The sequence below is a fragment of the Cylas formicarius genome, unplaced genomic scaffold (genome assembly GCF_029955315.1).
Source record: "Cylas formicarius isolate icCylForm1 unplaced genomic scaffold, icCylForm1.1 PGA_scaffold_12__32_contigs__length_19106922, whole genome shotgun sequence".
NCBI lineage: Eukaryota > Metazoa > Arthropoda > Insecta > Coleoptera > Brentidae > Cylas > Cylas formicarius.
In genome coordinates this window covers 15,143,137-15,164,291 of record NW_026844225.1, presented here as the reverse complement: position 1 = coordinate 15,164,291, position 21,155 = coordinate 15,143,137, and the positions used below count along the sequence as shown (strand labels likewise).

Here is a 21,155-nt window from a genome sequence, read left to right as displayed (position 1 = left end):
GTATGTAAATTAGTTTATGATAGTATGATGATACCTTTTTGTAATTTATATATCTATATATTTAACGTAATTTTTTCTTTTATATAAATATTTGTGATTTATTGGCAGCCATAGAGAATAATGGTTTTTTACTTCTGTTTGCATAGGTTTGATCTCAATTTGAGAAACTTAGTTAATTTTTTTTATATGCATATTTATTCATAGGCAAATGTTTGTAACGCAAAGTTCTTTTTCTAACGATCATTTAAAAAAAAATAAATAAGATAGTCAGACGTGTCGCATTTAATTATCAAGCCAACAGTCTGGGGCATAAATTGTTATTACACCTATCTCCTTCAATTAAAAAAAAAAAGAAATGCTGCGCATTTTTATCGACCATTCCATTGCTAAAAATATGTGTGGTGTTGTAAGAAAAGTATTAATTAGGTGTAAACATTTTTTATACTGTCTAGCTTCCATATAATTAACGTACTATGTTAAAATGTGCCTTACCAATTCCCCAACAATAGGTTTGGTATTTAGAAATAGATAAATAAAAACCACTGCCATTTGTAATTTGTATTCTTCCCGTTTGAAATAAATAAAAACACTGTCGCATAGTGTTTCCTTCGTCTTTGGTAAATTTGAACTACTCACGGGCTACTTAAAATAATAATAATAAAATAAGAAAGCTTTATTGAAACTAGATTGCCTTTTTATTGAAACAATTACAGTACTGTACAATTATATATCACAAGAAAAGGGAGACCCTACAGTCATTGTAACATTGGACTCAAATGCATCAGGAAATGCTATTATTACACGAAATAAATATTTTAAGAGGTCTCATTGTCATGATATTTGATCACTATAATAGACAAGAACAATTTAGATACTGTATACATTTTTAATATTATCATTTTTTTATAGTAATGAGTATATATCAGAAATCAACCTTCAGTTGTTGCTTTTTGTCAGTAATAATTTTTTTTTTAGTAATATCGCAAATTGTTAAAAATCATGATCAACTAATACAAAATAAAAAAAACATTTATATAAGCTTTCAAATTGACTAAATGCACTAATATACAGATGAATATACAACTAGAATATTACACTAAAAATAAATAGTTAACAATTATTAGGTATGTAAGATTGCGCAGTATTCGACATTAGATGTTCAGAATAAATAAACAAATGATAAAACCATGTTCAAAAATCAAACAAGGTAATAATCTAAATTCTAATATTGTATGTTGTATATTGAAAAATGTTATAAAAAAATAAATTAATACCGATAAAAAAATATAAACATGTTTCCGAAAACTTAAAAAAATCACACACCATATTAATATTTGGGAAAACATGGACAGTTTTTATACCTGCTTACCAGTAATGTCATCACATAGTTCAGACAGCTGTTGACATTCTTCTGTTTTTTGATTTAATGAAGTCTCTAATGAGGAACATTTAATTTCCAACCTCTTAATGAGTGCTCTTAGCTTGCTGCTTTCAAACTCATACTTTTCTCTAACATTCATTATTTCTACATTACATCTAAAACAAATCTTGTAATATTTGTAAAGTAAAATAAATTCATTTACTTTTCAATTTGGGCTTTGGCATAAGTTTTTAATGACTCATATTTAGCCTCATTTTGCTTAAGTTTCTCTTCTGCTATTTGGAGATTCTGAGTTAAGGCCTCTTCATTTGTTTTAAAGCCATCAACTATGATTTTACTTCTGTCATACTTTCTGTAATGAGAACCTCAATATAATATGTTCACTCAGGTCCCAAATTTGTTCATCTTACTGCAAAACATCAGAAAAAGCTAATTCTAGAGTCGCAAAATGTCGACTTGTGGTTTCATGTTCTTGCTTCAACTTTTCCAATTCTGTACACTGACTAGCTATTGTTTTTTCATGTTCCAATAGAAGTTGTCTTAAAAAAAAATTCACAGTAGTTTGCGAGATATCTCTATCCTAATACTTACTGGCAATGATTAATTTCTTGCTTTAACATGTGGTCACTCTTTTGTGGTTGTATTGAATTTTTTAACTCACTCTTTTGCCTTATTTCTATTTCAAAACTCGATTTATCTTGTAGATCTGGCATTTGTATCTGCCTATCACTAAATTCTCCCATACTCTGATGCATGGATAACCAAATCAGTTTTGTTTATTAGATTTTAGCGCCTTACCCACCTCCTTAGAATAAGACGACACTGAACCCGATGGACCCCTTGGTTGATTAAATTTACTAAACTGTTTGTCTTTCAATGTGTCACCAATGCTAAAATATTCATCTTGATTTAATACTGATTCCTTAGAAATGGAACTTTTTGGGAAAATCCCAGAGTCTTGTCACTGAAAATGCAGTAATTCTAAATATGTAACAATTATATATCAGTCAAATAATCTCACCTTGCACTGTATAATGCGGCAATTTTTTCTGCAGGCCCTAAATTAAATTGGATTTGTAAAAATTTATGCTTCAGTCGTTTTACTGAATTCTTCAGATATTACATTAATTATGGGAATGTGTGAAGAGTAGATTCAATGATGAGTTCAGTTAAAAATCACATTATTATTAACATATGCACTTATGACCACAAATTTCAATTATATTTATGGAATGAGAGTTAAAAAGTTAAACTGACACAAATAAACCATATTTATTGGTTAGTTACGTCCGCGTTGGTCCATCTTTTGAAGAGCTGCGTTTAGGAATTGCAGAGTTATGTCAAATAGACCATACCTACTGGTCAGTTGTATGCGGCATTCTCGTTTCTAGAAGTGAGTTGGGAAAAAACACAAGTGATAATAATTAATATTAATTCCGTCAAGGATTTTTTTTCTTTTGGTCACGCACTAACAGTTAACAAAGAACACCTGAAGTGTTTTCGGAGCGCGAGCATCGAAGATGCCAATTCCAGTCGGAGTTCAACAAATGAACGGATGATATCGCGGAATATATTGTCATCACATTTTTCCATCCGCGAATCAAAAAATATAAATAAAAAAAGTATATATATAGAGGAAAAAAACACAAACTGATGATATTTAATGTGAAGTGAAAAAAAAAGCGGAGATCCATTTTCATTTGAAAATTACAACAGTTGGACCAACAACTGTTGATCTTAGTGTGAGAAATAAATGATACTCCTTGCTTAGTTTCATGAAAATCACTTCCGAGTGAAATATAAGTTATGGGAGAATAATAGACACGTACTGTATCTAGTGGTTTAGATTGATACTTTATTAACGATAGGTGCGTTCGGAAATACTCAAATAAAATACCCCGAAAAATTACGATGCGCATATTATTAGGCGTGGACTAATTCCAACAGAATGATGTCAAACAAAGCAAAATAATATATAGCAAAAATATTAAAATCAATTTTATCTATTTTTGTTCTTTTGTGAAACAATTTTCGTCCTGATGTAATGCTTCCAAAGGACGTAAATAATTTGTGATTAACATTTTGAAGAGATTCTACATTCAACCCATAGATTTTAAAATTGTCCAACGAATTCTTGTTTTGTTAACCACCAAAACACTTGTTTTCGAACAAAGAAAAATGCATATTTACACCCTGTATGCATACCGTTGTTAATATTAGTTCTAATCGTAAAAACAATATTTATTTAAAGCGAGCTAGTAAATCCCACAAAAGAGCTTCTTAATTAAGCTTTAAATTATTACCCCTTGATAGTAATGTGCTTACAGTAGAAATGTTTCTTAATTTTAAATAATTCATTAAAAACCATTTAATGATATTCATTCAGTTACTCTTGCGAAATTAAAAATACTCCTCCATTTATTAATTGGAGTGTGTGCGAAATAAAAATGTAATAATTTGGCGTGTGAAATGAAAAGCATATAAATAGAAGTGATCTATTCGCGTGACTAATTCGTTAAAATGTTAAGCATTCGATATAGACCACAAATTTAATACCAGGTGATTGATTGTCTATGGAAATTTATTTTTTTAAAATTTGTGTTTTTAGGTTCCCCAGTCTTTTTTTTATCAGTCTAAAACATTTTGGACAATGCAACATTGCTGCTTACAACAATAAAATATGAGAAAATCGCGATCTGAAATAGCATACTTTATAACATTTTTGGGTTCACTGTTTCCTTCTGATCATTTTTGCTTTAAGCTTCCCTATACCCATCTAAAACGGTTTTCGAAATATTATTTATTTTGTCTGAGCTTCTGAAAGACAATAACATTATTTTGACATGTGGCTGAACAGAAATTATTGTTTCAAATTTCAAGACAGATGTCAAAGTTGTGAAAGTTGCGTTAATGATATTCTAGTAATATTTACTTAAAAATAAATTAAAATTGAACAAAATAATTACTCAAATACAAAAAAGTTTCATCAATTTTCATTCAAAACTTATTGCAACTTCAAATTCGACACACTATAACATCCAACAAAAAAAAACATACAAAACATAAAACTTATATATGTTATTGTTGTAGACTGGGAAACCTAAGTACCTAAAGTTTAAAAAAAAACTATTTTCGGTTTTGCGACTATTTTCTCAAAATGTTTATTTAGATGCTGCTGCCGTTCACTTGACTCGTCACGACCGTACTAGAAAATATTTCAGTTAGCTTTTTCTGAATATTTCAGCAGCCGTTCGCTATAGCGCGAAGTGTTTCACATTAAACTAAAAGAAAATTCGGAGATTCTTTTGGAGTTTTGGCCAACAGTTTTAGCATATTTATATATATTTAGATTTTTGCATTTTTCAAACTGTGGCGGCTCTAAAATTTTAGTTCACATTGAAAAAATACTTCTAATATCAAAATATAAATAACTATACTGAAACCAGAATTATAGTGCTTTTACAACCGACCCCGTCATTAACTTTGCCTACTGTTTATTGCTCCAAGTCCCTTCCCCATAACCATTCCAGGACCGTCCTATGAATTTATCTACCTACACTAACAAGCCGGATATAAGTATGTTTTCATTTTTTATTCGCCGAGCAATTCTTGAAACACGTACATAAAAAGATAGTACAAAGTAACAATTTATTACGTTGTATGTCACTTGCTTTTATTGCTGCTTCTACTTCCGCTTCTGACTTTATTATCTACATCTTATCTATAGCCTTAAAAAATACTCTTGTTGTTTACAAATAGAAGAACTATGTAGAAGACACAAAAATACAAGAAAATAAAAAATTATTTTCAAACTTAACTGTAAAATAAATAGAGTACAGGTACTTACTCTTACCTTTTGAACTATCCAGTGAAAACAGCCTGGCGGGGTCATAGCTCGAGAATCAGGTATAGGGTGGGCCGTTCATCTTGAGACACTACCTTATCTCAGAAACCAAAGTTAATTGAGGTCTTGCAAACCTTTAATTTTGCATATACAGGGTGTTTAATTTTTCTAGGGAGAATATCAACTTAATTTTTTTAAATGGAACACTACGAAGTTCTTCAATCGAAAGCATTTATTTTTTCAATCCAGTAAGTTTTGTTGTAGACGAAGGACTCGGATTTCAAAAGTAATTTCGATACATATTAATAAAATAAGATTAAAATGAATTTAAAAAAACTGCCAAAAAACTCTTTTTACCGGAAACTACCTATTTTCATAATCTTGTCATATTTAGGATTAAAAATTAAGGCAGTTTTATATAAGATGGTACATGCCTAATATTTTTAGTTTTTTAAATATTTCCTTCTAAACATTTGTCTATCACAAATAATATGCTCTTGCCATATAAGTCCAGTTAGTGTTACGTAGCCATGACAGCGTTTCAACAAAACAAGGGCCTAAAGTGCTGCCTCTATGATTTACCATTTCATCGTTGGCCATAATCTCGCCCATGCGCTTATGAAGATCCAAAGATTATGTAAATATGTAAATATGCATTATTTATACAGAATAAGACCAAAGATACGCGATAACGTTGGTGAATATTTTATTAACGAACGATCAATTAAAAATTAATAGTTTCTAGACACATAATCGCATTTCTAAAAGCTTCAGCCCCATTCAAATATCCGATACCTTCTCTTATCCGACGTTTAAGTTCCTCGTCAGTTGACGGTTTGTGTTTGTAAACTGAATCTTAAAGTGTATTCCATAGAAAAAAATCTAGGGGAGTTGAGTCGGGGCTCCTTGGAGGCCAGGCGTAACTACCACCCTCTTGAATCCATTCTCTGTAGTGTGCATTTAATTTTATATTTAATAAGTATAAAAAATAAGGGTACTTCTTGCCTACCTTTTCTTCTGACTTTGGTAAGTTTTAACAATTGGCATAACTCACAAATTGACCCAGACCTTCGTGTCACCTGCACTCGATAAAAAGAGAGGATTTTGCAATGAAAGTCGCTTAAAGATTCGGGTATACTTCGACCAGGAATATAGCGCTTTTACAACCGACCCCGTGATTAACTTTTCCTACTGTTTATTACATTTGTTTCGCATTAAAAGACAAATGGATGCGCTTTTTTATATGCTGAGGTAGTTCGTCTTCTAAATTGTCATTAGGTTCGACTACCATCTCCACTTTAAAGTGTTCAAAAACAGGAACGTTCAAAAAATGTTTAATTGTAAGATTCTAATAAATATTTATCTGTATTCTTATGACGTACCTTTATCTACCGTGAATATAATTCATAGTCCTAAAAAAGACTACCGTTGTTTACAAATCGAAGAACTATGTAGAGGACACAAAAATACAAGAAGAAGAATGTTGTTAATCGATGGGCACACAAGACAAAAATGATTATTTTTAAACTTACGTGTAAAATAAATACAGTACAGGTACTTATCCTTTCCCTTTGAACTAGCGAGTGAAAAAAGCTTCGGATGGTTAAAGCTCGAGAATCAGGTACATAAATACGTACTTACTGGACGGATCACATTCAAATACACGTAATACATACGAGCATATATACTTAAAACGTGAAAACAATAATTTTTGGTCGTACGATACCTACTATACAGATCTTGCTTTATTTAAGTTTTGCTAAAACTAAGGCTATATGGTAATAATTCTGGGTTATTTCTTGGTCGTGCTAAAAATTCATTTTATTAAAGAGTTTTATCTAATTTAAATGTTGCGTTCTGAAACTAAATAAGCGGAATATTGTAAATCCGGGCAAAACAGAATACAAAATCCGAATGCATATGGCCTTATTACCGTGGTTATTACCGTTATCATCCGTTTTGGATTGCACTTTAACGCCTTCGAATGCTTTCTTAGTATCGGCACATAATCCCTGAGGGTTAAATTGGATAAAACGCACTGAAATAAAAATCGAATTAAATTTACCTCTCGTTCTCGGATGTTTAACCCGCATTGTTTGCGACTTCTCAAGATATCACAATGATTTAATTAGTAAAATGTCGTTTTGTACTCTTATGAAATTTCGATTATAAAAAATACGATCGTGATCTACGAAATTCAAATTAATTCCTTTTCTTCGCACCAACGAGCAGTACATTTGCGACGATATGCAAAATCATTTCGGGGCAATGTATTGGGGATTTAGTAAATCTCCAAGTCAAACAGAAACGGAATTAATAAGCAGTAAAATTCGATTTTATTACAAGAAACGTTAAACCTAGCGAAATGACGAAAAAGGTTAATGCCTCCAGTCATGCCGCGTTATTGCACATCGCTAGCATAAGCGGACTACATTCTATATAGCTTCGAACTGAAATACTATGAAAGTAGTTTGCCGTCGATATTAGGATTTCTGGTTATTTTTCACGAACCGTATTATTTGTTTAAATGATTATTATTGGTTTTGGTCGCAAGCATCTGTTCTTCCCTTAGGTAAAACACAGTCTAAATAAAAAGATAGTCATCTTATTTCTTTAGGGGGATCATGATGCGACAACGTACTGCGTCTGCGCGCCGACCTTCATTGATTTGTCGAAGCATGGTGGAAATCAAGTTCCGACATACTTCCCTTAACGGTTTCGGCGTTACGGGGTTGTAGTCAAAAGTTCCCCCGAACGATTTCATTTACTATTCGTTTATTGGTTAAAATAAATATTACAAATGAACGAAATGCAATAGACGTTGATTATAATCCCGACTGAATAACTATAAAATACTTGCTATCGGCATTTTTTGGAAACGAATTCAAGTGCGAAATTATTGCTATCTTAATTTAATCTGCTCAAATATATAGCGAATTGGTGGTGTATGCAGTCGAATTATTCAGTTCGCCTGACATGCCGATTGTCTGCGGCTTGATTGGTTATTTTAATTATTTAAGAGGTTTACGTTTTAGCCAGACTTTGAAAATAAAAACAATCCGCTATTCCCATTAAACTAACTAAAACTAAAAATGTCCTGGCATTTACATTTAATCATATATTTATGATTTGCCGTAAATAAACCTAAACAAAATAGTAGCAAAAACAGCATTGCAGCCGGGTCTTAAATTCAACTGGATATATCATAATAATATAATATAATATATGATAATAATTAAATTAAGTTATGGCCAATAACTTCGTTTACAAATACGCAGTAATATCCATAAAAGACTAGAAACTCAAAATTGACGCAGCTTTCAGTTACTAAAAAAATATTTTCGTTAATGAATTGTATAATACATATTGATAAGAAACACGCCGAAAATCTATAATGTAGTTATTTGCACGAGTATTGTGCATAATAATAAAAAAATAAAATAACTGTACGAAAATTATATTGGTCAATTGTTTGTGCGGATCGATGTGATATGTGTCTGTGTACTCGTAGAAATGAGTCATTCAGGCAATGGAATATTAGTAAAATTTTCATAATATGTATGTTTAACAGGTAAAGAAAAAGTAATTCTTCCGCGCTGCTTTCTCGCACTGGCTTCTTTAACTATGTAAATAACTTGAAATCACCTTTTTATGGTTATTTATATATTTCAATTATGCAATCATCAACAGACTTACAATCCAAAAACAGAGAAATTAGCGGCATTGGATTCCAAAACACCTAGTCCATTTTTGTTAGTTGTTTAAATAAAAGACGTTATTTTTATGTGTGAAATAGGGATTAAAATTAAAATTGATATTGTTAATTTGATGATGAATGAATTTAAAAAGACCGTTAAAACTGGCTGCTTTCATCTGCATTTAAAAATGCAACTCTTCAATTACTCATTGATATGGTATTTCAGATATATAACTTCGATGCTTTTCATATAATTATTCTCTTGCTGTCTCCATTGTCAGCTTTGCAAGATGCTGTTATTTTTCATTGCACGTTACATATCACAAGTATGATATTTTTCTTACTTCTTAAAATTTAAATACGTTGGATTACGGTATTGTTTGTGATAGGATAGGTGTAAGAAATTATGAGCAGTTTGTGAGGTTGCACTCTGTCAAAGCTTTTTCGAAAGCGATGGAACAGTGAGTGAGGCAGTGTCATATGAATGGGGAAGAGAGCTCTTTCGCTTTTTTGATCCTGTCATAAATGATTTTATTCATTTCTTTGCTCTTCTTTTTCTTCTTCTATTAGTTCTAATATTTCATCTGCCATCCGAGGTTGTCTCCTAGTACTTTTTTTAATCATACAGGAACCGTAAGAATGTTTTGGAATTTTTTCCAGTTCAACATATTTACCATACCATGAAAGATCCCCCCGTATGTGGTCCGGATGAGATGGAAAAGATGTAGGGTACGTCGGTTGCAAATACTCCAATGAGAGCCATGTGTAACAGAGTATCCTGCTCGCCAGCCTAGTGCTTGAGCAATGAATAGGGTGGTGGAAATGGTAACGCAGTTTTCGTCGGATCCGCTGTTGGAGCTGTCCGGACTCGCTATCGCTATGGCTTTGGCTTTAGTTCACATCTGTGTGCACTCATAGTAAACATGATATAACCTTAAACATCTGTCGGCACTTAAACTCGGTATATACGCGTGTATGGCCGCCAATCATACACTGGTATATATTTTAAATAAAATAACTTTCGAACAAACTAAAAGTAACGTGATAAATAAAACGAAAATGTAAAAAATTACGAGGGAAAAACTAAATCAAAAATTTAAATAAATTCGCAACTAAAAACGAAGTCTAATACGGTTAGATTAAAAGCAATTATCAGCACTGGCTCAAGATTTCTCCCGCTACTTAAAACTACAAGAATATGCAGCATTGTTACTTCTATTGCGGACCGAGAGCTCTGACGTTGGTAGTTCTCTTGCACATCTGCCTCTCTCTACCAAATGGTAGGCCTACAACATATTTATTTGTTTTTTAATTTTTGTTTTTAGTAGTGTTGTGTTTTATTTGTATATTTTTGGCATGCTCACAAAAAACGCATTGTTACACGTCGAATGTCGAAATAATTCGACTAATTCTGCATTTTTTGTGTGCAACTTGGTATCTTAGTTGATTTGCTAAACCCCGATCACACGTAGATTTCCTTTGCTGTTTATTTATGTGACTATTTGTCGACACTAAGCTCCCACGTTATTATAGAGTGATTTTTAACTGCTGTACGTAGCCAGATACAATTTTTTGAAGTAATTTAGATTGTTTTGTATAAAGTGTATTTTTCAAAAAATTATGCTTTAGAATTCTATACCGTCTTAAGCATGAAATTTTGTTTATTGAAAATTTGATGGTTATTTCGTTGGCGTAAAAATGGAAATTTTCGATGCCATGCATTTTCTAAGCATTTGGTCTCGAGTCTTCGGCAAATGGAATAAATTGTGTGTTCAAAGAATTCGTTTTAGAAGATAGAGGTTTCAAACTCGAATGCAAAACAAAATAAATCGGGGCATAATTTAAAAGATCAGGTGTATATCGGGTACATATCAGAATTGCTTTGAGCATTTTCTTTTTTCTCTACATTGTTGGGTATGAGTTTCTTGTTAAAAGAAAAGAAAAAAAGAAAAAAATTAATTGTCGCAAAAGTTTTCCATGCTGGTGCTATTAAGATTAACGTCGTTTCAAGATTAATATCTACAGTGGCGCTTCTAATAGAATTCACCAGGGTTATTTTTAACTCCGATATTAATTGAATTTGTTCTTTTAACAACCAGACACTTTTCTGTATTGATACAACGAATGTAGTGCTAAAAGAGAGGGCAAAAAGGGATATTAACTGGGACACATATGAAACTCGTTACTCATTTAGCTGATGATCAACTTCAATTTGATTAATGCGATACAGGCGGCAAATATGGGCTTCGCATGTTCAAAAAGCAAACTTATGATTAAGCTTGTCAAAACGCATTTTGCATGGTACTGTAAAATTATAAATACATTATGACAAAGTTAAATAATAAATTAATAATAATAATTGAAATTTCTGCAGATTACCGTAATAAATTTGTATGACTATTGTGTGTGGCATGCTTATTTCAATTATTAACCAGATTATGTCTGTTCCGTTTTGTATATTTATCCAAAATATTTGATGATTATTTATTTTTTTTTACTCTTAAGATGAAAGTAAATGTACCGTCAATAATACCGTAATTTTATCAGGTCACTAAACCTAATTATTATTGAACGGATCGATTGAATTCATTGGCTTATAGTTCATATAAATAGTTATGATAAATGTTTAAATCAAATCAATTTTTTGGCGAGACTTTATAAATTTGGTTGTTGTGATAAGACGTTAATTTAGTCCCAACTAGGTACATAGAAGAACAAGAAAAGAAAAAAAAACGCCACAGTGATTTATTTTTGGTTTCTCAAACTATTTCTGTATTTTGCATTTTCATCGAGATTCATCTGTTTGACCGCACATCAATGAAATCATAGTAATAAATGAAATAAATAAATAAGTAAATAATTAGAACTATACAATTAACTGATCTGGTATTTAAGAACACCGTATATATATGCATGTGAAGTGAAAATGTTTTAAAATCACGCCAAAGTGGTAAAACATATTTTAGAAACAAACGTATTGTGAAAGTAAAAAAGCGTACCAACCCCAAGAAACACAGAATTTTCGGAATAGAGCACCGTATACGAACATTTCCCCTAATGTATCTGGTAATGTGTCCTAAATCAAATGGAACTAATAGGAATATGCGCATATTATTTAGACAAAAGCCTCTAAAAGCCTGCCCCATGCGAATGCATAGTTCTCGTACTTGCTCTATTGTTCTGCAAAACGCATATAAATCAAAAACATTCCGTAGCATTCGTATATTATGAATCGATGCTTCTGGAGAGAAGGATGGTATGACGCTGATTTAATATTGCCGTTATATTTTTCGCGCTAGTTTTGCCAAACTCGTGTGGCTTGCGCAACCAAACTTTCTTAAGTCTATATCGCTGAAAAACATCAACTTACTGAGAAATACCAATACCATTCCTGAACTATAATAACTGACAGTTATTATTGTTCTTTTCATTCTTTTACTCGGTTTTTGTTCTGCTTACCTTTATATTTTACTTTGTGTCTTTGGGCAGAAGCCGTCGGTTTACATTTTTTCTGAAAAAAACTTGAATGCATTAATAATACATATACATATTACATAGGCTTTGGCATGGTGTATTCTTTAAGATAATTTTATTTATTTAGTAAAACGGAATCCATTTTTGTTGCAACGCGAAAGCGTAAAATATTTTTTAAAAAAACTGGAACATAAAAACCATCAGATCTAAAACGGAGTCGGACGAACCTCTTGAATGTGTTTAGTCTGAAGCTGAAAAAATTGCGCAACCGCGCCGAAAACAAGAATTCATTGCAAACTGACATATGGTTATCCACTTGAGTTGTGCCAAATTGGTAAAATAGAGAATACGCTCCCGTATGGCATAATATATTTCGGCGAATTTCGCCAACAAAAAGTTATTGTATTAAATGTTGTTTGATTGAATTTCAAGTATTACATGGACAAAAGTTCGAATGTCGCGACAATTACATCGGAAATTATTTTGGCGATAAATTTCAGAGGAAATTTTAATATAGGTGATGTAAATAAAAGGGTACAAATATTTTAAAATTGTTCACGTTGTTGCGTCCGATATATAAAATTTATCGGCCACATTTTCTATAGAATTTGCTGTATTTCGGGAGCACGGACGATTTGACTATAAAAATTTGAATTTGCCATCATCGCGCTTTTTATTAAAGCATTTTGTCACTTGTTTGGACAATGAACGGGTAATATTAGTTTTTTTATTAAAATTTGAAAGGGTGACAAGTCAATTTATACGGCCAATGTGCACTTTTTAACCTCACAAAAATTACTGCTACTCTGAAACTCTGAAATGCTTTCACTTAGACATTTTAATCATCTACTTTAATTTTCAATTTTTTTCAAAAATCCAAGGAAGTTGTAGGTTAATACTTTGTTACTTGAAAGTATGCACTTTTATATTTATATATCTGTTGTACATTTCTCGTAATCACTATTTGGCCAGTGTAAATCTCATAATAGGGAACTTTCTACTGTTGGGTTGTGAGATTTATTTCTTCAATAAATTTGCGTATGTAATTTGATTTACGTTGAGTTACAAATGGAATATTATGATCGACTTAGGCTCTTATTTTGATAAGTTTGATAAAAAAGCGAACTGAAGTAACAATGCTTTATGAAAACAAGTGGAAAGTAATCTTTACGGATTGTGACATTAGTAGTTCAGATGAACATAATTCAGATTAAGAGTAGGTTCAAAGGAAGCGAATATTCTAGCTCTGTGAATTGAACCTATTTTAGATGTCACCTTCTCTAATTTTTCAGCTGAAGTGCCTCTAGCTCAAATCAGGGTTATAAAGAAGGGTCAGTTATCATTATGTGTTAAGCATAGAACGCGCATAGTCCACGTTAAGTCAAAATTCGAAAAAAGAAAGAATTAGCCCTAAAATTGAAAAATAATATATATAAATAATATAAATTATTTATAATAATTTAAATAAAATAATATAAATATATATAATATAAATATATATAAATATAATAATATAAACAATATAAAGCCGATGTTAGAACTAATAATGCTCTCTGTAATCCAGCTTTTCCGGGCTTCTGAGTTTAATAAATTTTCCTAAAATATGAAAATGCATCTTCGTATACAAATTGATTAATTTTAAAAATGTCTAAAATAAAAGAAATCTGTGCAATTAATGCCCATACCATGCTTTTGTTACTGATAGTTTTATTTAACACTCGCATCTTTCCTTTTTCTTTTGCGTCATAGATTTAGAATGTCCCGAGATAAGAGAAAAAAGCACTGTTTAGAGTGTTTTGTAGCACTGTGAATAATATAGTTTAATAATAGTAAAAAATAACAAACACCGTCTATTTTGAAAAATCACAAAAATTAGATAAGAAAATTCGTTCGTCAATTAGCTGGGTTTATTTACTCCGTAGGTCGAATATTTAACCGAACTGGTGCGGTTTATTTAGTAAAGTGTTGTACTAAGAAAAATCGTCGAATAATGCGCAAATAAATAATCAGACGTTTCTCATTTGGAATGAGCATCCAAGCCTGGATCGTTATAGACCTTCAGCGTTCAAGTTTCATTCGCAAAAGCAATAGAAGCCTCAGAAAACAATATAAACTTCGCCGTCAGGGATCGAAAAATCGTAAAACGTTAGAAGCGCCAGGGTCAGATAACAAACGAGAACCGAACGAATAATGGGATTGATAAAAATTTTAAAGCTTCCGATATATCGAATTCGACAAAACTGTTTTGAGCTGACCGATACACGCTTTAGATATTAAATACAATACGTTACAACAGGTCATGGTTTTTAAATCAATAAATTCATTGCAATCGTCATTAAAAACAAAATTTTAAATTAATGGATTCAAACGAGGGTAATAGTAAAAAAAAAAACAGTTACAGATGTAAAGGGGAAATTGGAAATGATAATATATTGTATTACTCGAAAATTTTCTAAAATTTCGTTTGCAGAGGCAAAAACAATTTCTTAATGCGAGCGAGTAATGAACTGTAAATTTGCATGATTATCGGTCATAATTATAATTATTCATGATTGGAATTGTAGAAACAGGCAGATAATTGATATATTAATTATTCCAAGATCAAATAAATAAAAACTTCTATAGAAGTAAGAATAATATGAAAATATAAAATAATTTTCAACCTGCCATGTTTTACCAACCGTATATTCTTATTTTTGCAAGTTTCGTTCAGATAATAGATAATCTTGTTTTCCCTTCGATAGTGTCTAACTGATCTCAAATATCGTCTTCGCCAGTAAATAATTTCGTGACGAAAATTAATTTCCTTCAAACTTTTCCACAATTTCTTCTTAACCATGGGTAGAATGAAATAATCCTTTTTCATTTCGGACATTATTTCGTCAAAGGTAGGTAATTCTTTTTTAAAGTAAAACGAGTGTATTATCCTTCTGATGGCAGTCTTTTCATCCTCATTTATTACAGTTTCTTTTCTTCCTATACTTCTCTGAGCTGATGGGGCCGCGTTTATCCTCGTGCGAAAGTCTGTACATTGTCGATATACCGTCCAACTCCAGTCATATTAGAATACATTTCAATTATTTTTGTACCTCCGAATAATGAGTTTTGCTGGCGAAGAGCTTTGAACCCATTGAGAATAATAATTTTTTTTATTTTTACAAAGCGCAGTTTTACAGATCCGTTTCTCAACAACACATTCAGTAACACTAGCTATTTTCAGGAAGCAACTTTGCCAACAATTGCTGGAAAGTAACTAATTTTAAACACTAAGGCACATGTAGCCCGATTTGCTATCCGTCTGCCTGCATTGAACAATTATCATAGGTATACTTCGACCAGAAGTATAGTGCTTTTACAACCAACCCTGTAATTAACTTTGCCTACTGTTTATTACTCCAAAACCGTAGCCCCTGCCGAGCAAACCCTTACCCGTAACCATTCAACTAACACGCGGGATGTAAGTATGTTTTCAATCTTTTTCGCAGAGCAAAAAAAAAAGTAACAATGTATTACGTTCTATTTCATTACATTTCTACATAGTTTCATTATTAATGTACAAAATATTAAATATAATAATAATAAAATATCAGTCACTTAAAAAACCTAGGTTAATCTACTGATGATACCGGAGGAACCTCAAGATTTCATGTCCGTTTTGTTGTGCTATCGAATCGATTTTGTAGTCTTTATTGAATTTTTTTATTTTTAATAATTTCAGAAGGTGTGTTTTTGTGTAACCCTCTTCAGAATATAAATCATTTTTGTACAGAAATTCTTTAATTTCTTCTTTATTTGAAGAAGTATTTGGAATTTTTCCAATTGGTGCTGAATGATACAAACCGTTATAGTTTTTGGCAGACAAAATACGGCATCTTCCACCCAACCATTTTTGGACCCAGCATGAAGAACTATTATGCGTTTTCCATGTGAAGGCTAGTACACACTTGTTACTTTCGAAAATCGATGAAATCGAATTTTTCTAAAGTATTCTGGTCTCGTATAAAAATTTTATATCTGAAATGATCACCGTCAAAAAAAATTTTTTTTTGTCTGTCCGTTCTCCGTTCTCCGCTCTCGCCTTTTGGTTTTTCCTGAATAACTTTTGAACCGTTGGAGCTACAAATTTGAAATTTGCCTCCTTTTTAACCCTCCACGAAGCACATAAGCTTATGAGAAATGGCCCTGATCCGACGCCAGTATCCATCTTTTTTTCGCGATTTTCGACTGTTTTTTAGACCTTGCTATGAAACACAATAAGTGTCCGAAATTTGAAGCAATCGCCTTCATATTTGGCACATTGCTTTGCCCTGTGACGGAACCTATTGAAAATGGAGGGTTGAGAGGTCCGGAAATATTCTAAAAAAAAATAAAAAATCGCGTGTGTAAGGGCCTACAAAAAACATCATTTTTCAAAAACCGTTTACGAGACGAACAAAATTCTTGAACCAGAAGACGGAGAAGATACGGTTCTATAAACTTTTATTTTTGACAATTCTTCAAAAATATACAGGGTGCGCCGCAAATTCAAAAAAACTGAAAAATGGGTCCCCCTATTATTGAAAATTGGTTATAACTGAAAGACTATGATTCAGATCTCACTTTCTTTTATATTGCGATATAGCCCGCATAGACAGCAAAAACGTTTAAGGTGTTCCCGATATTCAGTGCTAAATGAAAAAGGTGTTGTGTCCTAAATTTGCAGATATCAACTTCAAATTTAGCAGAGAAGTAAAAGTCCGTGTCCACATTTAACCGGTTGAAATTGGGCGCTATCCAATTTTACCAAGTATTTTTTAAAAATGTTTGAAAATTTTTTTTTTGGTTATTTTAGCTTCCAGAAAAATATGTTTTCCTCCATAACGATTCATCCGATTGACAAAATTCTTTAACCGGCAGACGCAGCAGATCCAGTGCAATAACATATATTTCGGGCATTTTTTCGATTATATACAGGGTATTCACATTATATTCAAAAATCTAAAGTATCTAGAAAATTGTTTTTTACTGAGTAAATTATTAGCCGCAAATCAAAAATTGTAAGAAATATGGCCAATTGGTTCAAACGGTGTCGTAGGCCGCATTAAGACCTACAATTTTTGTATTTGCAATTTTCGTCTATCACATATTGAAATCGTTATTTCGGGCACTGTCAAGACGCGATGACGTCATTGATTATTACGGCGCACTGCAGGGTTTCAGAAAAAACTTATTTTCTCGAAAACTATTTACCATATTCAAAAAATTCTTGAACCAGGAAGCGTGGAAAATCCAGGGCTATAACCTGCACTGCGAACAATTATTGTATCACATACAGGGTGTGTCGTTTATGGGCAAAAAATTTAAAATATCCTAAAAATTTCAGTTTTTGTGGGTAAATGATTGGCGATAAATGAAAAACCGTCAAAGATGGGATAATTTTATTTGAACGGTATCGTAAAGCGTGTCGTGAGAGAGTTTCAGGTTTCGTCAATTATACGGGGCGCGAGATATTTGAAAAAAAAAACATTCGACAACGCTATTATTTGTACAAATTTTAATATTTACCGATGTTTACTGTAACTTTGAAGTTCGACGAGATGTAAAGGACATGTTATAGAGGGTGCATGCACAATTAAATTACATGGATTTTCCGAAAGTTCCATAGTGGTCCGCAGGAGCACGATAGAAAAACACACGAAAGCTGGAAGCCTTTCCTTTTATAATAAAAAGCTGCTTCGCGCTACTCGCTACGAACTTGCCCTGCCCAGTGACGATTTTTCGAAAGCAATCTTGTTTTTGTTGCTGCTCCTATTTCCCCCTCTGAATTTCTTATAAAATTGTAAAGATTCAAAACAATTTGTTTAGTATCCGTTGGATGGATCCGTTTTTTAATTTGCTGAGGTAGTTCGTCTTCGAAAATGTCATTAGGTTCGACATCAACAGGGAACATTTGCTTCATTCCACGGTCTCCACATTTTAAAGTGTTAAAAAACAGGAACCTGCAAAAAATGTTTAATTGTAAGATTCTAATAAATATTGATCTGTATTCTTTATCTACCGCGAAAATAATTTATAGTTCTAAAAAAGATTGTCGTTGTTTACAAATCGAACAACTATGTAGAGGACAGAAAAATACAAGAAGCAGAACGTTTTTCATCGACAGACACACAAGACTAAAATGATTATTTTCAATTTTCTTAAGAACAATGCTTAATCAAATTCTTTTTTGAATAATAAATATTTGATCAACGTCAGTTGGTTGCGACCTTCAAAAGAAATTTTATTTTTTAGAGTTTTAATTGCAAAGCAGATTTTCTTTAGTTTCAAAACGTACCCAAGAGCTTTGCACTCCCGGACATTTCGATTGTTATTCCGTTAAAGGTTAGATCATAGTTTTGAAGTGACTGTTGGTATTGCCCAGTAAATTCTACTACTGATGTTTTCTCAGATACACGATTTCAAATTTTAATCGACTAAGTCGTAAATCAACAAGTGCACAAGGTAGATGCAATAATAGGCAAAATTACAATACACGTTCAATAGAAACCTAAATCAATTAACTAAATTAATTATAATAATACGCGCAAGATTAACACTGGTAATTATATTATCGAATCACTGAAACAGCAACGTTGGGTTATTGGATATTACTAATGTTTAATCCCAATACCGATTTGAATGCACTATGGCTGGTTTTAACGGAATGCATCGAGTCGAACAATCCTGCCAGTTGGATTTCCATCTTAGGTAGTTTATTAAACTTTCTCCCTTAACAGCGTGTCTCGAATCCTCGTAATTCAATTAAATCTATAAGATTAATGATCTGAAAAATCCCCAAAAAATGTCACTGAATATTTCCAACCCCCGAGATAAAAAAATCGATTCGCTACCATCGCAGTTTTGTAAAAACAAAAAAAGCAAGATCCGCTTTTCGAAGTTAGAGGAAAGTTTTACACGATTGTAACGTGAGACGGCAGTTAATTGTAAAACGCTTGCAAAGCGCACCGGAATGGGTGTAAAAGTTTTGTCGCTACTATTTGGTTGCTGCGTAGTTGTTAAAATTATAAATCCAAATAACTTTGCCTATTCAGTCGTACTTTTTAGTTGTTTCGCTTTTCTATGGTCATGTTCGTATGTAAAACACGCTATGACGACGAGATTGCAATAGGAATTTTGCTTCAAATATATACTGGTCTTTTTATTTTGTTTTTGTTTGTTATTTTTTATTGTGAAGCAAAATTTTAGATATCCGTGAACTTGTCCCGAAAAAACATGAAATCAATCAACACTCCCGCCTGCCGACTTAAAATAATTGAATTGGTGAGTAGAAGGGCTTGTAAAAACCCATTTGAAAAATATTTAGATTCCTAATTCGATGCTTTATTATTATTTTTAAATTGAATTATTCTTGTCCAATAGATTTTCTCATTGATAATATACAGGGTGTTTCAGACTTACAAATATTTTAAGGCCATATTTCTTAGCCAAGAATAGATCTCTTTTTTCATAAAAGTATGTGTCCCCAGTCCGCTTGCGAAATACAAAGTTTCTCGAAATAATAGTTTTTTTATTTTTGTTAATTACTCCAAAATGTTTTGGCCGATTTTAACAAAGCCTGGCACCTTTATTTATCGTTTATAGGTAAATGGTACGGTACTGATTTTTTGAAGATTTAATAGTTTTTTTTTATAAAACAATAAACAAAATTAAAACTTTTTGTTTCTCTGGGATGACGACAAATAAACGTGCCAAGTTTTGTCAAAAATCATTTTTTGATACCCTGTATCGTGGCAGAACACGTTCCGATATAATAAAATATACTTATTTTATTTTTGGCTGATAAATTTGCCTCTAAAGCATTTGTATTGAATTTTGTGAGAGAAAATGGAATTTTTTTAAAACTTGAATGAAATTTGAAAATTTATTAGTTGGTAGTGACGAAAAAAAACATACTAACTCTTGAGTAGAGTTTTCATCCTACATCGATATCCATTTTACTTTAAAAGTTAAGACGTAAAGGGAGTTAAAGGGTTGCTTTTTAGTGGGTTGCCGTATATAACGCTTCGAGCATAATAATACGGCAACCAAGTGGCTAACTTTCTCGATTAACGCACGTATTGTAACACAATATAACCAAAATACCCAAAGCGCCGCGGGATACAATAATTCCATTAATATGGGGCTAGTTCCGGATCTTCTAAGGTTGGCCGTAATATCCTCTTTGTGCCGTATCAAGATTACCTTCAATAACAAACATAACGGCTCGGTAATTGGGCACTTTTGCTCTTGATTACTAATTAAATTGCTCAATTCGTCACTTTATCAACTCAAAAATATTTGTTTATGAAAAAAGTGGATTTCATTTTGAACTCTATTAGTTTTACTGCTGAAGAAGCGCGTTTCTTTTATTAAGAGTATATCGACAAATATTTTATAAAGTGCCTTTTGATCACCACTTGTGGGTATTTTGCTCTTAAATGTAATGAAAACTGTCAGCCCTTTGAATAGACTAAAACCGAGGGGGTTGGTATCAGATTTTTAGTAATTTTTGCACCAAAATTAAAAAATCTGACCTATTCACACAAATATAAGATACTCTTCTCGTAGGGCATGTCATTTTCGAAAAACATATATACACTAAATTGTTTTTCAAAAATAAATAAATATGCGTTTTATTTCAGTCAACGAAACGCGAAATGACATTACGTTAAACAGTTTACAATTCTCAAACTTTTTGGAAGAGCATTAACCAATTTGGTGTACACATAATGGGGTGATTT

General features: G+C 32.0%; 2 protein-coding genes across 2 annotated transcripts in view; one reads left to right on the top strand and one right to left on the bottom strand.

The window, feature by feature from the left end:
- Nucleotides 1-1,341: 1,341 nt before the first annotated feature.
- Nucleotides 1,342-2,625, bottom strand: LOC132708788 (transforming acidic coiled-coil-containing protein 1-like). The gene is made up of 6 exons (XM_060681366.1): nucleotides 2,403-2,625; nucleotides 2,184-2,345; nucleotides 1,973-2,127; nucleotides 1,792-1,920; nucleotides 1,584-1,733; nucleotides 1,342-1,536 (listed from the first exon to the last, which is right to left on the bottom strand). The coding sequence occupies exons 3-6, from the start codon at nucleotides 2,122-2,124 to the stop codon at nucleotides 1,356-1,358; spliced, it is 612 nt and encodes a 203-aa protein (XP_060537349.1). The 5' UTR covers nucleotides 2,125-2,127; nucleotides 2,184-2,345; nucleotides 2,403-2,625; the 3' UTR covers nucleotides 1,342-1,355.
- Nucleotides 2,626-9,772: 7,147 nt separating this feature from the next.
- The window catches only part of LOC132695884 (neuronal acetylcholine receptor subunit alpha-7-like), a 66,768-nt gene continuing 55,385 nt past the window's right edge, over nucleotides 9,773-21,155 (top strand). Inside the window, exon 1 of the mRNA XM_060660443.1 lies at nucleotides 9,773-10,202. Coding sequence (XP_060516426.1) covers nucleotides 10,121-10,202 — 82 coding nt within the window. The 5' untranslated portion in view covers nucleotides 9,773-10,120. The remainder of the gene's footprint in view (nucleotides 10,203-21,155) is intronic.